The 24,149-nt window shown below is 40.7% G+C and overlaps 1 protein-coding gene across 1 annotated transcript; it reads right to left on the reverse strand.

The window, feature by feature from the left end:
- Positions 1-3,669: 3,669 nt before the first annotated feature.
- LOC100567794 (E3 ubiquitin/ISG15 ligase TRIM25) lies at positions 3,670-24,018 on the reverse strand. Its single transcript, XM_008114377.3, has 9 exons — positions 23,356-24,018; positions 18,215-18,310; positions 16,991-17,224; positions 14,449-14,605; positions 13,312-13,362; positions 11,132-11,239; positions 9,523-9,549; positions 8,067-8,174; positions 3,670-7,187 (listed from the first exon to the last, which is right to left on the reverse strand). The coding sequence occupies exons 1-9, from the start codon at positions 23,971-23,973 to the stop codon at positions 6,658-6,660; spliced, it is 1,929 nt and encodes a 642-aa protein (XP_008112584.2). The 5' UTR covers positions 23,974-24,018; the 3' UTR covers positions 3,670-6,657.
- Between the last annotated feature and the right edge of the window lie 131 nt (positions 24,019-24,149).

The following is a 24,149-nucleotide window of genomic DNA, read 5'->3' on the forward strand; positions in this document are numbered from 1 at the left end:
TTCTACTATGCATGTAAATATAAGCACCAGCATAATTCCCATCAGTTCTAACAAAAGAAACTTAGAGCATGGCACCATCTCCATACAGTATTTTTCTTCTACATAGAAACTGGATCACAACTTCACAAAATAATAGGCATTATGGGCCAAAGTAGATACCCCCAAATTATAAAACAGGATAAAAGACAAAATTCAGCCCTTTTAAAGAAGTGGGCAGGTGGGTGAAGAAATATGAACTCTGCTGGCCAGGGACAGGCTGCTTAGATACTCTCCTACAGATGTTTCAAGCAGCCCCCACCAACCCCAAGTACCAGGTCAGCAGTCATAATTTTCCTTTGCCAGTTAAATAAAACCCACCTCACTTTTTATATGATTAGGTGAGATCTGAATTCAAACGTGATGATCCACCATAGTATATTGTTAAATCTCACCATAGTTAACTGATTTCGCTGACCTCACTAGAGAGTTTAAAGTTTCAGAACACTATCTGACATTATCCTTTGTACAACTGCTTGTGGACCAGCAAAATGAAGAAAACAACACTTGTTGGTAGAAGCCACTGCATGTGCTTACGATTTCCAAAATACTTCCTCAGACAGTTTTAGGGCTTCAAGGTTCAGTCAACATGATGCAGTGGACTAGGAATGGGAGACAAGAGATGAAATCCCTAATCAGCCTTGGAAGCCCTTGGACTACGCATATTCTTTTCACCTCAAAAAAGTCAATGGCAGTATCTCCTAAACACATTTTGCCATAAAAACCCCATGATAGTGTTTCTATATACAAAAAGTAACTTGACACACAACTAAAAGTTTCTATGATTCGATAATCCTTTTTAAGACGCCTGCTGAACACACTGACTCATAATACCAGAGTCAAAAACAAAAGCATGAACCAGTATACAAAAAGAGCTATTATGTATGTTTCCATAAACTGAGCACTCAGTTTATATATGAGAAAACTACTTCAAAACACGCCACCATCTGTAGTCAATTGGGGCATTATACAATTACTGTGAATGAAAAAAATGGATTGCATAATAGCTTTCTGATAACTCGTTTATTCACACAGAGAGATTACAAGAACAAAAGTCAATACTGCCACCAGAACATTAAAAGTTATTTTTATCTGCTTGATTATGAGTACTTAACATTGCCAGACAAAAACACAAATTTCATTTGCAAATCATTATCTTTGAATAACAAAATTAGATTGTTACAACGCTGGGTAAAATTCAACAGCATGAAGGTGAGCGGATGTTTTCTCATTAACTTCAGCAAAGACTTCATTCAAACACAAAACTTTTCACTAAATAAATAGCGTGCTGTTTAAAACAACATTGGTAATATTGTCATAATGTTATCTTTTAAGCTCTGGGCATTTGTACACTCACATATATCCACATCTGTGGCTGACTGATCTTGAATCAATTTGGAACCATGAATCTCAAGTGTTCCCATTTTTCTCCTAAATTATCCACTTCTTTTCAATAAGCTTTTATTATTTTAATGCTGGATCCTCCCACCCTCCCACAGCTTTTCAACCATGCTCAAATAATTGCCTATATTTTATGTAAATGGAATTGTTACACCGTAAAATGATATACAAATGTGTCTACCACACAGAGTCCAATAGAGAGCCTGAATAAGCCCATTACTTACAACGTACCAGCATCTGATCGCAGCCTGGGAAACACAGATCTGACAGATGTGAGCCCGTGACAAGGCCTGGAGAATGAATACCGGAGGCTCCAATAGACCACAATTAATTGACTTTTAAAACAACTCTTTTTTCACAGTTCTACTTGGCTGAGCAGGATTCACAAATTGCTGTCTTGAACTTTTAATGGGACAAAATAGTTGCCAATGAAAGTCTAAATGACACGGACTTTGAAAGGGGACCGCACAATGACCACACCGTGACATGTTTTTAAGTGACATATTGATTATTTGAGAAGTAGCAGCCACTCAATTGAAGATGGAGGAGGGGGTCTGTTGTGGAAGTCAGGAAAATCCCATGTGCGCATCCGCATAAAAGCAGGGCTAGGAATCGTGTGGCCTTCCAGATACAGGGATTGCAACTCCTAACTGCCTAAACCAACTTATCCAAGTTGTGAAGTGCTGGGAGGTACAGTATCTAGAAGGCTAAATGATTCCAACAGCATGGATTTTCTAGTGCCTCCAGCATTAGTAGCATAAGCTTTCACAGATGAAGACTACTTCCTCAAATGCATGGAGTGTAGAAGACTTGGTCTGCAAAAGCGTATGCTACCAACTTTGTTCTCTCAGTTAATCTCCAAGATGCTATTTATTTTATTTTGCATGTCAATATTCCAAACACTGTGATATCTTTGCATTCTAGTAAACTACGGTTACTGGGGAAATTAGAAGAGACCAAGTTATGAAATGGTGAGATAGCATTTGAGCAAGAATACTGAAGCAGAAGCAGCAAACAAGCCAAATGGACTCCCAGTGGTTTGTCCACATCGGGTCCCAACCACCATTCATGGGATCTGGATCAGAGTCTTTCCCATTCACATTTCTGTTGTACATCACAGTCTAGGTGTGTTTTCATTGACTGGATGCAGAGTCCCACTGAATGCAATGATTTTTACATTCTTACTACTACTGTATTTCGATTCTCAGATGCCAAATCTAAGGCATGTTAATTTGGGTACTATCACCAGAAAAATAAGCTACCTATATACAGTAGAGTCTCAGTTATCCAACATAAACGGACTGGCAGAACGTTGGATAAGCGAATATATTGAATAAGGAGGGATTAAGGAAAATCCTATTAAACATCAAATTACGTTATGATTTTACAAATTAAGCACCAAAACATGTTTTACAACAAATTTGACAGAAAAAGCAGTTCAATACACAGCAATGTTATGTAGTAATTACTGTATTTACGAATTTAGCACCAAAACATTAATGTATTGAAAAGATTGACTACAAAAACATTGACTGCTAAAAGGCAGTCTGTGTTGGATAATCCAGGCCATTGGATAAGTGAATGTTGGATAAGTGAGACTCTACTGTATCAAGTATAAGACACTGCCCATTTTTTGAGATGATTATATGAGGGAACAGTGCATCCTAGAATTGATGAAATATCATATTTATACACCATCAATATGTTCACTTTGAGGAAAGCTCAACTGCATTCAATTAATCTTTCTTCCAAGTAAATATATTTAGGAACTAATGCATATTAGGATCGTGCATTTTGGCTACACCTTGATCCGTTTCTGTTGGCCAAATTCTGGGAGATTCGCGGATCCGTTTTCACATGCATCCTTCCTGGGGCCCTTTCCTTAGTCTCAGCTTGCGTAAGACATGTGACAGCATTCTTTAATTCTGATTGGCCCAACAGGCAGGACTCACAGGGAAACCTCGTGCGAGCAACACGCGGCAGTTACTCCACGCTGTGTGATGCCAAATAGGGGAGGAGCTATGATCAGCTGCCACTGGTTCCATAAAGGATGAAAAACCATGACGGCTGAGCCCTTACTGTTACGGCCATCTGGCCAAGCCAAACAAGCCGAACTGGCCAAAGGGAACAAACCACTCCAAATCTGTACACAGCCCTAATGCATATATGTTTCCTATTTTCAGCACATGCAGAGGCAATAAGTTTACTTATCCAAAAATATCATTCTATGAAAACGATAACAATCAGAATTTATTGAACTTTTAATGAATGAGGTCGGATGCACTGCATGGCCTGATGGCCTCAGGTACATTACATCTGTCACAATCAGAGTTGGCAAAATCCAGGATTGAAATGGAGAAAAAACCCTTAACAACAATAAAAGTCATTTTTTGTTATTTACCTATAATCTGAATTTCTTAAAACCACCAACGGATCAATGTTATCATTCACAATCTTTGCCAGATATTCTGTAGACATACATACTTTTCAATTGCTAGACATTCTGTAGTTAAACATCATTTTGAAAATTACACAGTGAAGCACCTAGGCCTTTAAGTTTTCATTGTTTAGTGTTGTGTTGCAGTTCAAACATCCCTATGTGCTGAAACCATTTACACCAACAGTATTGGTAACCCTGAGATCGCTTTCAACCCATTCTGTATGCAGAAAAACCTGCAAAAATGTGTTAATCTTCTACATCATAACAGTGTTAACCCTGTATCCATCCAAATATGGATACATCAGATAACATTACTTTTTAAACAAAAAGTTTCACCTAGTCAGAAAAAAGTCCCAGAAGACACAGTTTGGCTCCCTTTTGATGAAACCAATATGTTTTATCTTGTGAGTCAACTATCCCTATGGCCAATTATTTCAAAACCATGCCCTGCCATGAGATAAACTGAGGTTATTTTTTTCTTATGAGATCTAGTTCTGTATAACTGTAAGAGTATAACTGGTTAGAAAGATCTATCACATCCACAGCACAAGGACTCATGGATGCTTGCTAAGTCACCTCAGTGAGCATATCCCAGATCCAACAAACTTTGGGTAAAAGAAGTCAGATCAATGTGCTTTGGGTCTTCTGAATTTTTTTTTTAAACACACAGACAAGTGTGCCTAAATCTCAATGATCTTTTGCAGGAAGAAAGTTTCAAGAGGCTTCCTTCAGGGCAAAAGTGGTCAAAGAGCAGCTCCATAAAAGAGCCAGCAAGCCTTAACAAGTCACAGAGAATAAGATTCCCTTCTTCATGAAAGGAAATCCTTAAATCTTGTAAGAAATATCACACGATTCATCACAGAGGCAATAGGACCCTGCAGCTTCTGAACACCAAGGACAGGTTTGCTATATTAGGAAGGAACCTACTTGATCTCCATCTCAATAATCCTCTCATCTCTAAATATTTAAAAAGACCAACATACTAGGTCATGATTCCTGAAAGATTCCTGAAAAGGTGAGCACATTTGGGTCAAACATATTTTATCTATATTCTGATCCAAGAAAGAGAAGACAGTGCTCATTCCTACTAGTGCAAAGTCCAAGGCAAACCAATTGGCAATGTTTCTAATGTGTTACTTCTCTGCCTTAAGAAAACAATAAAGTTGTTTTCAGTTATTGGAATCATACGCTGTATCACTTCCAAAGTGGGGGGGAAACCTCACTTCCAAGAAGGCTAAAAGAAAATCGTCTTAAGAGTCTGTAATCCATCAGCTTCCTTCACTCCTTTTCAGATGGGTGTCCAGTATTTTAATGATAAAAAGACAGTTCTCATGTTAAAGGCTAAAATGCCAACTGGGAAGAATAGCTTAGAAACATGATTAACTTTGTGACACTTGCAGGCTTTTCACACTCAAGTGTAAGTATCTACTCTAAGCCAAATGTTGCTGAAGACTTAGAGACCTGCATGCAGCAAACGAGAGGGATCTAAACCACTTCCAACAAGGATGAGTAAAGCAGAGCTCCAACCTTGACCTGAACTTTTATGATTCAAGACTAACTTTACACATTCCCACTCACTCTATCTTCCTGGCATTGAAACTATTCAGATGACCACTGCAGAGGCACCGTGTTCTTCAAAATTCTTCAAATACTAGTAGAACAAAGTGTTCCTCCCAAGTAGAGAAGTATACTTAAAATGGCCAAGATGATGATGGTGTGTTTTAATATATAAAATACACATCCACATCAGACTCCCTGTCTGTGCATGTCAATTATTCAAAGCCCTCAATAGCTCCAGCTTCTTCAGTCTGCAGAACTATGAAGCACTAGATTAAGCTATGAGGAGACTTATCACACAGCATACAGGGATTTATCTATCTCTTCAGATGCTAAAGAGGAAAAAACTTTCAAAGCATCTGAAAAACAGCTGGGGACTTTGTAACACCACAGGAATTCAAGGGAGGCTTCAGAATTCAAAGTGTTACTTTGAAAGTGTCCCATTACTTAACTCATGCTGCCAAGATTTTCTGCCCTCTCTTCCATATGGATACACTTGCCAGTTATCAATTTCTCTGTGGAAAGAGCTGTCAGTGGCACAGCCTAGACAACAAAGGCACAGGGATACTGTAAATTGTGTTCTTCTGCAGTAGAATTACAACTATGTTTACATTGTTTAGTACAAACAGAGTCCCACAACTTTCATCGATCATGACTTCCTTCTACTTCACTACATAAGCATCAGAACAGTTTAAAATAAAGTGTTCAGAAGATTGATCCATGCAAGTGAAAGAGGGTAAGTGAATGACCGCATGTCTGACCCACACGAACCCCTTACTTTTACACCTGCACTTGCAGGTTCAAAGAACAGTGAACAGTGCAGACTATGCAAAAGAGACAGACACCATTACCCTGTGCTTCTAATTATGCCTTAAAGCAGAAACAGAATAATTGTTTGCTCTGACATGCTTCCACTGGCCCTTTCTTACGGGTGACAAATGACACAGTAAACCATATGCCCACAAAAGTATTTCACAAGTGATTTGCTTGAAGTCCAAGTTATCCAAGGTCAAGTCAGAGAGGTTGGCTGAGTGCTATTCTTGGGGGACTATGAGCTTGATTTGATAGCCTTGGCTTTCAAAAAGCAAGCACAGAACCTCAGGAAATATAGCTTTGCTTGGCATTAATTAAGGAAGTCATACAAAAGCTGGGCTCTAGTACAGACAGGGTGCATTAGTGTAAGGATACCCTATATAGCTGGGAAAAGAGGGATACCTGGTCTTTCACTTCAACTGGCAGATAGAAATAGTAGTTCCACTGGAGAAGACCCAGAAGGCTGGGTAGAGGGCTTCTGTGAACTGTGCCCGGAACTTATAGAGGAGGATCATTTTCTCAGCAACACCAAAGAAAATAACAAAGCCACCCTCATAATTTAAGAGGACACCAATCTTCTGCACCTTGGTGTTGGGCAGGCACTTTTCAATGTCATTGTGCCAGGCGGAGATCCGGGCATTGAACCACTCGATGCACCATGAGCTGCTATTGCGCCCTAGGCGGCTTTCAGCTCCTTGTCTGGGCATGGTCCCATAGCAGATGCCAATGCCACAGAAGTTGTTGTGCTCCATCTCTACTTCCCAGTAATGGATGCCCCTCTTGAAACACTGGAAGCCCAGCACTTGGGAGCAGTAGCTGAATCGCTGAGGGTGGTGGCTGTAATTCTGGGGGATTTCTGATACAGACATTTTGGTGTTTTTCTCTGATAAGACCACTTTCTTATGGGCCGTGTTGAAATCCAGACAGAATGTTGCAGCAACTGGGGGAAAAATAAGTTCATAGAAAGAGAAGTCAGAAGACCAAACTGATACACCTGGATATGAAATACCTAAGGCACTGAAATCTGAATGTATGTGAATACATAAAGATGGCTACCATATGCACTACTAATCTTATAACAAACCTCATTTGCCACTTTATTTTCTATTTACCCAGCTAGAGGGAATATATTAAGACATCTTTGCAATTCCCTTTTGGTTTTACTTTGTTAGGAAGTTGGCAACACCAGCAAATCTGGCCACCTTGCTGCTCACCCCAACTTCAAACCACTTAAAAATACATTACAAAGCACCAATTCCAAAGCAGATTTTCTGGCAGTACCACTTTTTTAGTCTCACCACTGTGAGAATTCAGCATTTATTCTTCCTTTGCTTTGTGTGGTTTTACCAATTACTAATCAGTAAAAGCTCCTACCTCCTTTTTCATGGCTACTGTTCACTCAGTGACCTTGGTGAGTAATGAAGCACAATGAAACACACAACAGTTACAGGGTACCCACCATCCACATGATTGTTGACACTCTAAAATAGGGGCAGACAGGCTGTAGGTGTCCAGGTATTGTTGGACTGCAATTCCTATCATTCCTTACCATCAAAGCTGATGGTGAAAAACAACTGAAACTTGCATCCAAAATCTGGAGGCCACACTGTTTGTTTTTTGATATTTGATATTTAATAATGTTATCTGGCAACATACCCAGAATAGACATTTAGCTAACTGCCCTGTAACTTCCTGGACTGTCTGAGTTAGGTTTATGTGGATTTGCATAATCCAAATCCAGCTGAATATGGTAAAGCACTGAGGCAAGTGGGATGGGGTGCTAGAAAACAGAACAGAGGGCTCTGATTCAGGTACTTACATTCCAAAAGCTCCTCTCTTGATTTACCTACGAAGGTTTCAGGAGTCACCGACTGAATCCCCAGCACTGTCCTGCTAGAACTCCGTGCTCTCTGGTTGGGACTTTGTGCTGTGGTTAGTTGGGGAAGAAAACAGGTGGGAGGGAGAGAGACATACAACTGAGTCCCGATTTTGCAAAAAGACAAGGGTACAAACAAAAACTGCAGTGATACATTACATCTCAGATGTTGATTCTTGACTATTTAAAAATACAAGTCATTTTGAGAATTTTATTGAGAATAATAATAATAATAATAATTTATATCCCACTTTTCTCCCTAAAAGAGACCCAAAGCAACTCACAACATTTTAGAAACAATACAACTCAACCATACATATAACAATAAAACCAACTATAAAATAAAAGATAAACATTTTAAATCATTTTAAAAGATACAATTGTTGCAGGAACTTGTCAATTAAAATAATACACCTCACTCAATGCAATATGCATCTCTGGCCCAACTTTCCAAATGTTCATGCCTACTTTACTTTACTATTATCTGGCTCTAATGCTCCCTCTGCTGGTCCGTCCATGTCAAAGCCTACACAAATGCAGTCAAGCTACCCAATGTAGACCTTTGCGCCCCAACACATTCGGGGCAGTGGAAAAAGTGATTAAAGGAAGCCTACCAGAACATCTCCCCATCACTTTCATGTGAGGCTAAAGTCATGGAGGAACTAACGCTTCCTCAAAGGATAAAATGAAGGAGTCACTTTTCACTGTACCAGACTCTAGTTTCATCACTTCTGTGGGTCAAGTCCAATAACACCATACACACTCTGGAAAATTTATTTCTATTGTATATGCTAAGGAAAAAAGCTCTAAAGATAGTTGAGCTGTCTCTCAGATTTCATAACATGTCCTAATGGGAAGGTGATGTCATTTTCAAGTACAAGGGGGAGGGCCTTTTCTGCTGTGGCCCCCCGATTGTGGAACTCACTACCTACTGAAATTAGGCAAGCTCCCACGCTGCTGGCTTTTAGGAAAGACTTGAAAACATGGCTTTTCCGCTGTGCCTTCGGTGAGTAATTTCTGTTATATATTTCTGTGTTACTCCCACCTCGAACATCTATCCTCTAGATTACCCCACTTCCATATGTCCCTGCCCGCAGTGGAGTACCCCTCTGTTCCTCTCACTCCAGGTTTTATCTTTGTGTTTACATGGCCTGCCCTTGTTTTATTGTTTTTTGATTTGTTGATGTAATGTTTATAATCATTTATTGTATTTTTAATGGTGCTATATGTTGTTTTTATATTTTATTATATTGTCTTGCTCTGGGCATGGCCCCATGTTAGCCGCCCCGAGTCGCCATTGGGGAGATGGTGGCGGGGTATAAATAAAGTTTTATTATTATTATTATTATTATTATTATTATTATTATTATTATTATTATTTTCATAGAATTAAACTTACCACGCTTAGCAGGTCTTCTTCTCTGTTCTGTGGGGAAAAAATACACAAGAAATAGTCTGTGATTTATTTCATGAGGAATAGAATGTAATATTTTAGAAAGAAAAAAGCAACAGTAATTAAAGGTGAAGCATACACTGAAACATTTAACTAGCAAAATGATTTTAGACAGCGAGAAGGAATTGAGCCAAATCATTACCATAGTAAAAAAAAAAGCAACAAATCCAATAATAGCACAGCAGACAGAGCAGCAAAAACCTTAGATTATCTTTAACCAAATTAAAGACAGCACCACATATATTAGCAGTCATCCACTTTACATAAAAGCTTCTTCCATAAAAGTAAACAGAACCAGGAAAGAAACTTTGGCCCATATAACTATGGTTGAATTGCATTGTGAAATCTTGGAAAAGAAAGGGCTCTTAAATCAATATGCAGAAGCCTTGCTCCTATGATCTATTTTTATCTAGGTACATTTTTTCTTGACTTTCTTGAAAGCTTCTTTTCCTGCAGTGATTGAGAAGGCTATAGAACTCATTCTTGAATATTCTGTAAGGGCAAACACAGGGCACAGGGCAGAATCAGATGAGTAGCAGGCTCATAAGGGTGACCTCATATAAGGAAGTGATGTGGCCACAACCTTTGAAACCACATGATCACACTGTAAACAGTAACTGGGTGTACACAATGTTTGCAGAGTAGCAGAAACAAAAGACCAAAGATATGAAGTCAAGTGACCTCCGCCTTTTGCTCCTCAGCCACTGGTAAACTGAGGCACACTAAAATGGGAAATGGGCAAACAGGGAGACAAATGGAAAGTGCTGTTCGACAGTGTGGGGGAGTCTCCTTCTCTGGAGGTTTTTAAGCAAAGGCTGGATGGCCCTCTGTCAGGAGCATTTTGTGTTTTCCTGAATGGAAGGAGGTTGGACTGGATGAACTTTGGGTCTATGATGAGTATGCTTCTAAGACAAGCAGGGTAAAAATGTTATATATATTTATATACAGTAGAGTCTCGCTTATCCAACACTCGCTTATCCAACGTTCTGTATTATCCAACGCATTTTTGTAGTCAATGTTTTTAATACATCATGATATTTTGGTACTAAATTCGTAAATACAGTAATTACTGCATAGCATTACTGTGTATTGAACTACTTTTTTCTATTAAATTTGTTGTTAAACATTATATTTTGGTGCTTAATTTGTAAAATCATAACCTAATTTGATGTGTAATAGGCTTTTCCTTAATCCCTCCTTATTATCCAACATATTCGCTTATCCAATGTTCTGCCAGCCCGTTTATGTTGGATAAGTGAGACTCTACTGTATACGCAAATAAAAGATTAATGACCAAATGTAGTATTCTCTTCCTTCTTTTCTACTTGGATCACAGAACTGGGAAATGGATAGAATTATAGCCAGAAGGAGATTGTTCTCCAACTCCTTCCATTCATTCTTTTTGAGAGTGAAGAGAGAGAAGACTTCAATCTTATAATCAAGCATCCTAACCCTAGGAATCCTCAAACCTTCTTTTATATTTCAACAGCTCCAATTCTTAGACAAAAAAGAACAAAAACATAATCTATCATTCCAAACTGCCTTCAGCACTCACTGGTTTCAGCAGTATTAGAAGCAGCAGCAGTAGAAGATGCAGCATTTGCCTCCTTGGAAGCCATCTCCACTGAAGTCTTCAATGGAATACTGTCTTGTTTTGAGGCATCTTTGAAAAAGACAATGACACACACAGAAAAAGCAAAGGGTTTAACAAAGAGGTGAGTATGGAATAGGGTAATGCAAAGAAACGGCTTCTTCTAAAGCACTGCAAATTCAGGCCATACTTACATGACAAAGAAACAAGTGTCACTCCACATACTGTACAGCCAAAATCATTTATTTACTATCAAGGATGCCTCTTAAAGGAGACACTACAGGTTGAGTATCTCTTATTCAAAAATGCCTAGAACCAGAAGTGTTCTGCATATTGGATGTCTTCAGAATCTGGAATACTTGCATATACATAATGATATACCGTGGAGATGGGATCAAGTCATATTTCAAGTCTAAATATGAAATTTAGTGATATTTCATATACACATTAATATACATATCCTGAAGGTGGTTATACATAGATACTTTTAAATAATTTTGTGCATGAAAAAAAGATTATGTCCAATATCAGAAAGCAAAGGTATCTCTATCCTAGCCACTTATGTGGGTGATCTGTGGCCTACATCTGAAGATTTGTGACTAAGCCTAAACTAGAATGGGAATATCAATTACACAAAGGCCATAGTACCCCCTCAATGTTCCTGGGAAAAAGTTGTTCTTTATCCAAACCTATCCCCCCCCCCCCACACACACACACATTTTCAGGGTAAATAATGCTTCTGTGGGCTATTGCATACTGATTGAGACACGCCTGTCTCCAAAAGCACCCCCACCCAAACAGCCCAAAAGGTGACTAAATGTGATGCACTGTCAATTCTGGTCATGAAAATCGTGACTGCACCTGCAAGGCTGTAGTTTTCTAGAACTGCATTTCAAACCATGCTTCTGAGTGTGCCCACTGGGATCTAATCCATTTCATTTCGGTGCCAAGTAGGATAAAACAAGTGGAAGATACATGTTTCTCATTCATAATATGCCAAAATTAAAAAAACAAAATTCTATCTGATGTGACAACTTGACATCATGTATTATTTGATTGCCGATTAAACTGCATGATGTAAGGCCAAATGCATAAAAAACTGTATACCACGAAAAGCGAGCAAGTCCCTCCTATTCTCCCTGCAGAAACAGTTCCCCCTGCCTTCTCAACTTGCTCCAGTTCACAAGAGTGTTTTTTTTTTTGGGATGATCTGATGTTATTTTAGGTTGTCATCCCTCTGGGCCTTAAAAAAATCTGCATGTAGCTACAGGGACATGCATTCTTCAAACAAATGCATCTCTTTCCTTCTATAATGCTCAGTTGTATAACACCCAAGTTTTCAAGATCAAATTTCAAGGGGAAAAACACGCTAAGTTTCTACCACACAAGTTTCAAGCTCTAATCTCAAATACTTTAGACTTCTTCATCCCATCACAACACTTTAGAAGTCAAACTGATTAGCATGAACTCAAGACACTATAATCTTGCAACACATAGCCTTCCTTAAATGTCAAAATCTAGACCTCCAACACTCTGAAAAAGTAATGGTGGAGGCATCACTGCCCAGGGTATGCAGAGACGGTAGAAATGTTTCTGGTCAAACATAGTTTTTAAGGTAAAGCACACTTTGATAAGCTATTAGGACAGGTATAGCATGACAAAAGAAGTTTGCATGGATACCAAAAGAAATTATCATTCTCTTGCAGCATCTTAGATATGATGTCAAAGGCTTTCATGGCTGGGATCACAGGGTTGTTGTGTGTTTTCTGGGCTGTATGGCCATGTTCCTTCTGGAACCCAGAAAACACACACCAACCCAGCATCTTAAATGTTAAACAGAAGTGGAGACATATGTGAAACTTCTTTCCATAAAGCACCAAATCCATATGAACAAATTTTACAGGAATCGAAAACACTTGCTGAAGCTAAAGTGATTTGATACCTTTTGTTAGTTTTGATCTGTGCATATTCTACTCTTGGCCAACAATGTGATGCTATTCCTAACTAATATTTCATTTTTTAATTTTAGGATTTGGTATTTTTTAATTTTAGGATTTGGTATATTTAGAAACAAACTACACATACAAATATGCTGTCACAGAAGCAGGATTCAGGCCACACACTTGACTTATTTATTTACTTACTTGATCCTGGGTTCTTTTTTCCATGCTGCAAAGGCTTTGGCTGTGAGCTTCCTGCAAGGAACATAAACGACCATAACCAGTATTAATACACGGGAAGTCCAAGAGAAATCAAAAGGATGGCATGTATACATTTGGTGGTGTCATAAATAGACCTCCAAATAACACATAGTTGCCCATTCACAGCATGAACTTAACTCAGCTTCACTTGTAGTTAACTGGCATTAGGTTAACAGAAACCTTCCTTAAACTTGTAGATCTGAAGCCAATGACTGGGACAACAAGCAGTGCCCTATAGTCAAAAGAAGGCTGTTATACAGTTTCTGATTTATAAAGCAAAAAACCCAGCTGTGTAACTTTAAAAACTGAGTTGCATATTATTATGGTAAAGGTAAAGGATCTGGGCTTCAGAGCAGAACTAGGGTCAGAGTATCTAAGTTTGCTTGGCACAACCCTGGCTCCAACCCAAGAAATTAAGAGTAAGTAGCTGATATTTACTTAATTTCTATTTTCCAAATGAAGTCCTTTGAACAGCATCAACAAGGAGCATTTTCTCCACCATGAACAGTTCAGTCTGATGCTGTTCTGGACTTGACACCTGTGGTCTTTAGCTGTATGCCTATCCAGCCAGTCAACTTACATCCAACCACCGAGATAAGTAAACACTAAACTGTATTGTGAAATGTAATAACAATAACTGAATAATACGATAACAAATAGAAGGATACATAGCAGGATTAAATCCATGGACAAGGTCCTCCAGATGGCAAACAACTAAAACTGTGAAGAAAAGGACTGAAGAAAAATTTCTAATAATGGACAATCAACCAACCACAGATTTGAAAAAGAAGGACGGATCAGTTGATACCAGACCTATATAAAATACTTGTAATAACACACTGGCAACAACAAATTACAGAAATGCTGTATTTGGGAAGATCGGTGCTGTGTTGCACAGGTCTGTGTTGTAGACAGCAAGGAAACTATTTTCCACACAACAATTGAGGCCCACCATCTGCATAGTGTGTCTAGAATTATTCTGTTGGCCTCTTTCAACTGAAACTAGGATGTGTACATGTATAAACTGATAAAATAAATTAGTAAAAATCACATTTTCAATTCCATAAATAAATAAATCACCTTCTGTTTTCTTCTCTTCGGGCTGAGTCAAATATTGTTTCACATTTTCTTTCAAGCCAAAAGACTTTTGATAAACAGCATGTATCACCTTTTGATCCAACTCTATTTTGGGAATGAATACATCTTTGATCTGCATCGGCCGCAATTTTGTTGCTTTCTATGGAGGGAGAAAAAAGCCTTCATGAGGTCTGGATTTTTCTAGCTTGTTGCTCACAGAATGCCACTGTCCATCTGTAGTAACGTTTAAGCACCAATTAAAAAGGGACAGCTCACCTATTAGCTAAGTGAAGGCCAACATTTTATAAACACTTCCTTTGAATTAAGACAAAATTAATTAAGCTTTATTTCAGAATTCAGCTAGACAGGTCTATTTATATATAATGTTTTTCCTATGTTTATATATATTAGAGCAAGGAATAAAACCATAAACACTACTATCAAATGCTATGCTAGAAGCCGCCCTCCCTGTCTTTTGCAACAGATTCTTTTACAAAGTGAGCCATGTGGATAACATTTGCAGAGGGATGGACCACAACTTAGGAAATTCAGGTTCTGGTTCCAGTGATGAGTCATTAACAATTCACTAAATTGCACAGGGCCAGTGTGTGTGTGTGTGTGTGTTTGTGTGTGTGTGTGTGTGTCTGACTGAACTCATAAAGTTGTTCTCAGGATAATAATATGAATTTCTTTATTTATTTAAAACATTTATATTCCACCCTTCTTACCCCAAAGGGGGCTCAGGGCGGAGCACAACATATATACGGCAAACACTCCATGCTGGGACATAAAATAATTATAAATATACACAAACATTAAAACATTAAAAACGTTAAACATTGAAACATTAAACATTAAAATCAGTTATGTCTACAGTGTTCCCTCACTACTTCGCAGTTCGCTTTTCACAGAGTCGCTGTTTTGAGGTTTTTTAGTAATAGTATAAACCATAATATAATATTATAACTCCCTCTTTCTACTTCCTTCCTAAGGAGATGCCTAAGGAAGGAAGGAAGAAGACGACAAAGGAAGAGAAAAGGAATCTGAAGCAGCTTTGTTTTCACCTCACAAGGCACCAGCAGTGGAGGGAGCGCAAGGAGGGGACAGAGACGCTACTTGTAAACAACACAAATATAGCATCTCTACTTCACGGATTTTCACTTTTCGTGGGTGATCCTGGAACGTAATCCCCGCGATAAGTGAGGGAACACTGTACTTTAAAGAGGGTCATATAAACTTCTTGGACCTTGCTGGATAAAAGAGAACTAATCTACACAAATAAAATTTACATTTCTATATTATGTGATGTGATACACAAATGGCTACATGTTTTTCCATTCATACGGAAGACAATGTTGGAATGGTCCGACCTGACATACAGGATATGTGGCATCAATATGGGGTATGTGGGTGGTCTTGGAAAATCTCAATTTTTTCATTCATATATGCTACAGGTTAAGCCTCCTTTATCTAGAAATCTGAAATCCAACAAACAAAACTATTTGCCACCAGCTGCCCTCAACTACCTTTGAGGCAGAGGCTGCAGTGCTCTTGTTCATTAATTTCTCAGATTCTCAGTCTTTCTCCAGCCTCATGTCTCATTTATTTACTACTTGTGTTGTGTGTGAAATGCGAGGCTGGAGAGCTTGAAGATCTGAGAGACAAATAAGCAAAAGCACTGCAGCTGCTGCCTTGAAGACGGAAGCAGGTACTGGCAGCAAAAAGTTTCCCACTGTTTCACAGATTGCCAGTCTCTCTCCAATATCACCTCTCAACACAAGTAGCAAACAAATAAGATGTGAGGCTAGAGAAAGATATAAACATTTTCCAAATGGCAAGAGGTATGGATATCCATAGTATTTCGTTATGTATATATGCAAACACAGGTATTCCAAAATATGAAATATTAGAATACCTGTGGTGGTCTCAAGTATTTCAAATGGGGGATTCTCAGCCGTAGTGGGCTCAGTGGCTGATTGAGACAGACAGATTGTCTCAAGGACTATTGAAACTAATGTGCAACATGAGGAGCACTCGGCCACTCAAACAGATAGGCAGTCATTCTGCAGAGCAGTTGACATCGAACAATCCTTAATTATTTTCCTAAGCAAAATTGGCTAGTTTAGCTAGTAAATAACATAAATCCATAGTTTACTGGGAATCTATTTCTGTATGCATCTAGCAAGAAGTGTATATGCAATTTTGCTATGTGCCCGGGGCTGGGGCGCAGACGGGAAAGCAATGAGTCACTGACCAGGAGGTCATAAGTTCGAGGCCCGCTCGGAGCTATGTTTGTTTGTCTTTGTCCTGTGTTAAAAAGGCATTGAATGTTTGCCTAATATGTGTAATGTGATCCGCCCTGAGTCCCCTTCGGGTTGAGAAGGGCGGAATATAAATGATGTAAATAAATAAATAATAAATATGCCAGATTTTGGGGTGGGTGGGGGTGGGAGAGAAGACCTTAAATATGAAATAGTCCCATGAAGTAAACTTTCAATTAGGTAGACAGCTGTTTAGAAGCAAATGATGTGATGATGATCATTACCGTCAAGAAAGCGATGTCATCCCCAGCTGACAAGGCCATTTCAATTTGGTCTCTCTCTCCCTGGATTTCACTTTTCTTCTTACCAAGGACTTTATAGACAAAATCATATTTATCAAGGACTCTTTGCTTCTCTGCGAGTACTTTCTTCACAGACTCTTCTTCCTCCTCTTGAATTAAAGCTTTAATTTCCTGGAACTCGGACTTCAGCAAATCCAACTTCCGTGAGGCTGTATCCTGGAGACACACAAAAAAAACCCAATCAAAACTCTGTATGGAAATCAAGTTCAAATAAAATGCCAGGATGACACTCCCACTTTATACTGATACAATTTGATTTGATTTTTAAAGAGGATTTAAATCAAGTAAGAAGTTCAAGATGAATACCAAGTAGAGCTTCCCAAACTAAGCAAACAACATTGTACAATTCATATACATATATAAAGGTAAAGGTTTCCCCTGACGTTAAGTCCAGTCATGTCTGACTCTGGGGGTCGGTGCTCATCTCCATTTCTAAGCCGAATAGCTGGCGTTGTCCGTAGACACCTCCAAGGTCATGTGGCTGACATGACTGCATGGAGCGCCGTTACCTTCCCACAGGAGTGGTACCTATTGATCTACTGACATTGGCATTTTTTCAAACTGCTAGGTTGGCAGGAGCTGGGGCTAACAGCGGGTGCTCATTCCGCTCCCGGGATTTGAACCTGGGACCTTTTGGTCCGCAAGTTCAGCAGCTCAATGCTTTAACACACTTCGCCACCAGGGCTCCCATATACATATATAGTTTGGATAAAACAATGAATAAAGAGAGTCAGTGCTTACTGATGCGAAAACTGAAATGCACCACCCTTCTTTACTTATGTTATCTCAGGGTGGCATAGCAAAAATAAAAATGTAATCCATTCAGCCACTGATGCAGTAACAATTCAAAATCAGCTGGCAGATAAAAAAGGGTGAAGCCAAATTATAAGATGTCATTGCCTCTCTAGAGAAGGCATTTGACAAACAGGCCACCACAACTGAGAAAACCTCCCCTTCCACAAACATAGCATCCATGCTTGAGAAAGATGTCTCTCTCATTCTTCAGATGTGAGGGTGTCACAGGGCTGGACAGGAATATGTAACACAACGCAGTCTTTAGGCTACCAGGTCCTGCGCCTTTTAAAATAGCTCTTTAAAAATATAACCAATTTTTCAGAAACATAAGAATGGAAAGCAGTCTCTTACACTGGTTTGTTTCTGCTGTGACCGTACTTGATCCAAGGACTGCAAAGCCTTTTCATTCAGTGTATATAGTTCCGTCAATCGTTTCTTAAGCTGCATCTATAAAAGAAGCAAAGGTCTGCATTTAAAGCACAGATCAGCCATTTCCATTATTACGGGGCTATCACTTTTAGTCTCTTTCTTTGCCAATGCGAGTGCATAGAAAATGATATGCTTTATGTAGACAAGGATTTCTGCCCAGGATGCTAGTTAAAAGGTCACATTTGCAGCTAATGTCAATTTTGTAAAGGGTGGCAACCATTTTACTTCTTGGTTTCAGGTAATGGGGGAGTGTGTCCCTGTTGGTTCTCCTGGACCTCTCAGCAGCCTTCAATACCATTGACCATGGTATCCTTCTGGGCCGCCTGGCTAGGATGGGGCTCGGGGGCATTGTCCTACAGTGGCTCCAGTCCTTTCTGGAAGGACAGACCCAGAAGGTGGCACTAGGGGATGCCTGCTCGACCCCATGGCCATTGTCCTGTGGGGTCCCCCAGGGTTCTGTACTTTCCCCTATGTTGTTTTGACATCTACATGAAGCTGCTGGGAAAGATCATCTGGAGTTTTGGAGTTCTGTGCTATCTGTACGCAGATGACACCCAACTCTATTCCTCATTTCTATGAAAAGCCAAGGAAGTTGCCCAGACCCTGAACTGGCACCTGACAGTTGGAATTGGCTGGATGAGGACAAACTGAAATTGAATCCAGGTAAGATTCTGGTCCTCCTAGTCAGTCATACGGCAGATCAGGGTATAGGGTGGTAACCTGTGCTGAATAGAGCTACCCTCCCCCTGAAGACGCAGGTCCACAGTCTGGGGGTCCTCCTGGATTCAGCGCTAAGCGTGGAGGCCCAGGTGTCAGTGGTACATCAGCTGTGCCCGTACCTTGAGAAATCAGACTTGGTCATGGTGGTCCACGCTTTGCTTACATCCCATTTAGTCTACTGTAATGGGCTCTACGTGGGGCTGCCACTGAAGAGTGCTACTTTCAGGTGCTGGACCCAGGGAGAGTACAAATCCTCTGTTACAGCACCTTCACTGGCTGCCAATTTGTTTCCGGTTCTGATTCAAGGTGCTGGTTTTGACCTTTAAAGCCCTAAGTGGTTCAGGTCGAACTTAATTATTCGACTGCATCTCCACATACCAATCTGCCCACTCCTTAAGATCGTCAGGGGAGGCCCTACTCTCGCTTCCGCCACATCACAAATGTGGTTGGCGGCGGCGGCGGCGGCGGCAACAAGAGAGAGGGCCTTCTCGGTGGCCACCCCAAGCCTGTGGAATACCCTCCCCAAAGAAATTAAAACAGCTCCCTCCCTTTCTTCTTTTAAGAACCAGTTTAAAACTTTTCTTTTTTAGACAGGCCTTCAGTGAAGAAAATCAGTCTGTAGTGCCAGAAAATGCCATAATATTATTGACTAGAACAGAGTGCAATATAACTCGACAAGCTGCCTCATAAATGTGTATTGTTTTAAAATTGCCCATTTTAACATTTTTATATTCATTTATTGTCTTATTGATTTGGATATATGTATTCGGATTGTTGTTTGTATGACATTAATATGTTGTAAGCCGCTTTGGGTCCCATAAGGGAGAAAAGAGGGATATAAATAAAGATATTATTATTATTATTATTATAACATGTATCTCCTGTTTCCTAAACACAGCATAATAAAAGGTGAAACCATGCAAGTCAATTTCACTTTCACTTCATGTCTTACAAAAAACAGACAAGAGAGTCATAAAAGCCAGTTGCATTCACCATTCTATAATATGCTAATAGAGTTGCTTCTTTCTACCCCATTCCACAGCCCGTGCATTCCTCAGCAAAATCTTTCCCAGTTTAGCAATCTGCAGGTATCCTAAGCCACAGCTCCTATAACATATTAACTCTCATGGCCACTGGCCAAGATCGCAGCGGCTGATGGGATTGCCTGAGTAATACATCAAGTGAGTACAGGATCCTCTTCTAAGGAAAAGGTTGGACATTTTTTAAAATAAAATAAAATTGCCTTAATACATATGGAAGTTCTGCATGGTTTGTCCTTTTCCTGCTAGTTGTACACATATACTCTGATATTACCGGTTAGTTATATCCTACTGGCTCCCTTGGCTTTGTTCTGTAAGACCACAATTCACTTCTAACTACCTTAAAATGATGTCCTCACCCTCCTAGCAGGTAGAACACAAACTAACAGAGTGGGATGGTTCATCAAAAAGAATCTAATCCAACTCTTGTTAATTTAATGGAACTTCTGACCAATTCTGAGTGCTATCTATACAGATCAAATTGCTTCCAATATAAATCCCCTTTGAGGAGATAATGTGGGGTAATAATAATAATAATACGAAATCCAGCATATCTATCTTGTTTGCTGTGTCATACTATGTTGTTCTGTCAAATAATAATAATAATAATAATAATAATAATAATAATAATAATAAGGACTTCCGAATCCAGACTGACAAAGTTCTGGAACACAACACACCAGACATCACAGTTGTGGAAAAGAACAAGGTTTGGATCATTGATGTTGCCATCCCAGGTGACAGTCACATAGATGAAAAACAACAGGAAAAACTCAGCCGCTATCAGGACCTCAAGATTGAACTTCAAAGACTCTGGCAGAAACCAGTACAGGTGGTCCCGGTGGTGATGGACACACTGGGTGCCGTGCCAAAAGATCTCAGCCGGCATTTGGAAACAATAGACATTGACAAAATCACCATCTGCCAACTGCAAAAGGCCACCCTACTGGGATCTGCACGCATCATCAGAAAATACATCACACAGTCCTAGACACTTGGGAAGTGTTCGACTTGTTATTTTGCGAAAAGAAATCCAGCATACCTATCTTGTTTGCTGTGCCATACAACGTCGTTGTGTTGATAATAATAATAATAATAATAATAATAATAATAATAATAATAATAGCAGCAGCTTTGTAGATCTGTAGATAAAGTGCTTGGTTTCCATGATGGGCAACTTGCTTTGCTGTTGTTATGTGCTTTCAAGTTGATTGGCAATCCTAAGACAACCACAATATGGGGTGTTCAGAGAAGGTTTGCCACTGTTTTTCTCAAAGTCTGTGTGGCTTGCCCAAGGTCACCCACTGGGTTTGCATGGCCAAACAAGGATTTAAACTCTGGTCTTCCAGAATCTTAGTCCAACACTCAAACCAGAACACTGTGCTAGCTCTTTCCATGCATGCAATTTGTCACCAATAGCTAACAAACAATGGTTTGACTGCTAGGCTGTAGAATTCCAAAGAATGAAAGCCAGTGTAGTAGAATGATCTGAGTGTGTTGTAGTTTTGCAAGGTTTTTAGCCTTTTCTACCAAAGGATGCCTCACCAAACTACAAATCCCAGGATTCCACAGCATTAAGCCCTGCATGTGGTGTCAAACTGCAGTAATTCCTCAGTGAAGATGCACCCTAGGACTCTGGACATCACTCAGCCATATTGTAAACCATGGGTGAGCTTGGATAAATCACATTCTCTCAACCTCAGAGAAAGGCAATGGCAAAGCTCATCTGAACAAATCTTCCAAAGAAAAATCTGCAATAGGGTGGCTATACACCACAAATGATATGAAGGCACCCAACAACTACAACAAGGATACCAAGGACAAGCCCAAGACATACTGCACTATGGAACAAAAGACAAGATAGGCAACCCTAGTTACCTTGAGTCACTATATCAGGAGGACAACAGGATAACAATACAGCAAATGAAAAATGTAAAACTCACTTATTAACCAAAAAAAATCCAATGCAAAAGTGCCACCTAGACCTGCAGTTGATTCTTATTCCAACACATCTAAGGGCCCTTCCAGACAGGCTCTATATCCCAGGATCGGATCCCAGGCTTTCTGTTTATCCCAGATTATCTGGCAGTGGTGACACATATAATCCAGTTTAAAGCATAAAACCTGGTATCAGATCCTGGGATATACAGCCTATCTGGAAGGGCCCTAAGTGAGGCCTCTAGAAAAATCTGGGGTGCATCACTGATTCCCAAACTCTAGTCCTCCAGGTGTTTTGGACTCCCAGAAGCCTCTACAGCTTTGAGCAATTATCAGGGAATCTGGGAGCTGATGTTTAAAAGACCTGAAGGGCGAATTTAGGAAAGACTGAATTCTACATCGTAGATTAACACACACTGACACCACTTGAACTGCACTGGCTCGAGGCTATGGAATCCTGGGAGTTGTAGTTTCCCAAGGCATTTAGCCCTCTCTGCCAAGAGAACTGGGCCTTACCAAACTACAGCCCCTGGGATTCTACAGCATTGAGCCATAAAGTGGGGTCACACTGCATTCGTTCCAGTGTAGGCCAGTGTGTCCCAACCTTTGCTCCTCCAGCCTTTGGCCCAAAGGTGTTTTAGACTTCAGAATTCCCCAGACTTCTGCCAGTTTACCAGCTGTTCAGAATTACAGGACTTGAAGTCCAAACACCTGGAAGGCCGAAGTTTGTCCATGCTGCTCCAGATGTTTGAGACTTTGTCTCCCAGAATTCAACTAGGGCCGGGTCTGCACTGCCACAGAATCCAGTTTCAGAATGCAGATTAATGGCATTAAACTGGATTCTGTGATTCTACATTGCTAGAGAACCCAGTTAAACGCAACTGGATTCTATGACAGTGTAGACCAGGCATGGGCAAACTTGGGTCCTCTAGGTGTTTTGGACTTCAGCTCCCACAATTCCTAACAGCCTACCTACTGGCTGTTAGGAATCGTGAGAGCTGAAGTCCAAAACACCTGGAGGACCCAAGTTTGCCCATTCCTGGTGTAGACCCAGCCTAGGACTGGGAGATGAAGTCCAAAACACCTGGAGAGGCAAAGTTGAGAATCACTACTGTTGATGCATCCTTGGATCCAATATCCGCAGACCTCAAGAAGACCAGCTGAGGGAAGAAGCTGTTAGCTCAGGAATGGGCAAACTTTGGCCCTCTGGATGTTTTGGAATTGAACTCCCACAATCCCTAACAGCCAGTAGGCTGTTAGGAATTGTGGGAGTTGAAGTCCAAAACACCCGTAGGGCCAAAGTCTGCCCATGCCTTTGATAGCTCCTCCGTCTCCATCCTGTGTTGTCTGAGGCCATAACCTCACCTCTTTCTCCTCCTTGGCCTGGGCCAAGGGGATGGTGTCGCAAGCCTTGTGGGTGACCAAACAGAAGCAGCAGATGCACCCGCCATGGTCCTGGCAGTGGAACTCGAGGAGCTTGCCGTGGTCGGGGCACTTCTTGTGGTGGAGGTCCCTCACGGGGGTCACCAAGTGGTGACCCTTGAAGGCCGGGCTCTCCAGGTGGGGCCGCAGGTGCTCCTGGCAGAAGGAGGCCATGCAGCTGAGGCAGGTCTGGGCTGCCTGGGCCCCGAGGCAGCTGTCGCAGGGGACAGGGCTCTCCTGGGGGGCCTTCTTCTCCACAGTTTTGGGGCCCGGCTCCTCCTTGGCGGGCTCCCTCTCGAACTGCTCCACCACGCGGCACAGGACTGTGTTCTTCTTCAGCTCAGGGCGGCTGTGGAAGTGGGTCCTGCACTGAGGGCAGCTGAAACTCTCGCCAGGGGCCTTCCCAGGGGCCCAGGTCATTTCCAAGCAGGGCAGGCAGAAGTTGTGGCCACAGGGGGTGGTCACAGGGCTCTCGAAGAGGCAGAGGCAGATGGAGCAGGTCAGTTCTTCTTCCAGGCCGAAGAGGACCGGCAGAGAGGGCGCCCTGCTCACCCCAGCCATGGCTGCAGAATGAAGCGAAAGCAGGCGGAGGAGGCTCTTTAAGCAGCCGGAGAAGCGAAACTCAGGAAGAACCACTTACTGGAAATCACGTGACTCGTTGAGAAGCCGCGCCAAAACACACAGCATTATAAACACACAGGCATCGCCTCTCTCCTCTCTCTCTCCGTTGAAAGAGA

Source organism: Anolis carolinensis, chromosome 2, assembly GCF_035594765.1.
Source record: "Anolis carolinensis isolate JA03-04 chromosome 2, rAnoCar3.1.pri, whole genome shotgun sequence".
Classification (NCBI taxonomy): domain Eukaryota; kingdom Metazoa; phylum Chordata; class Lepidosauria; order Squamata; family Dactyloidae; genus Anolis; species Anolis carolinensis.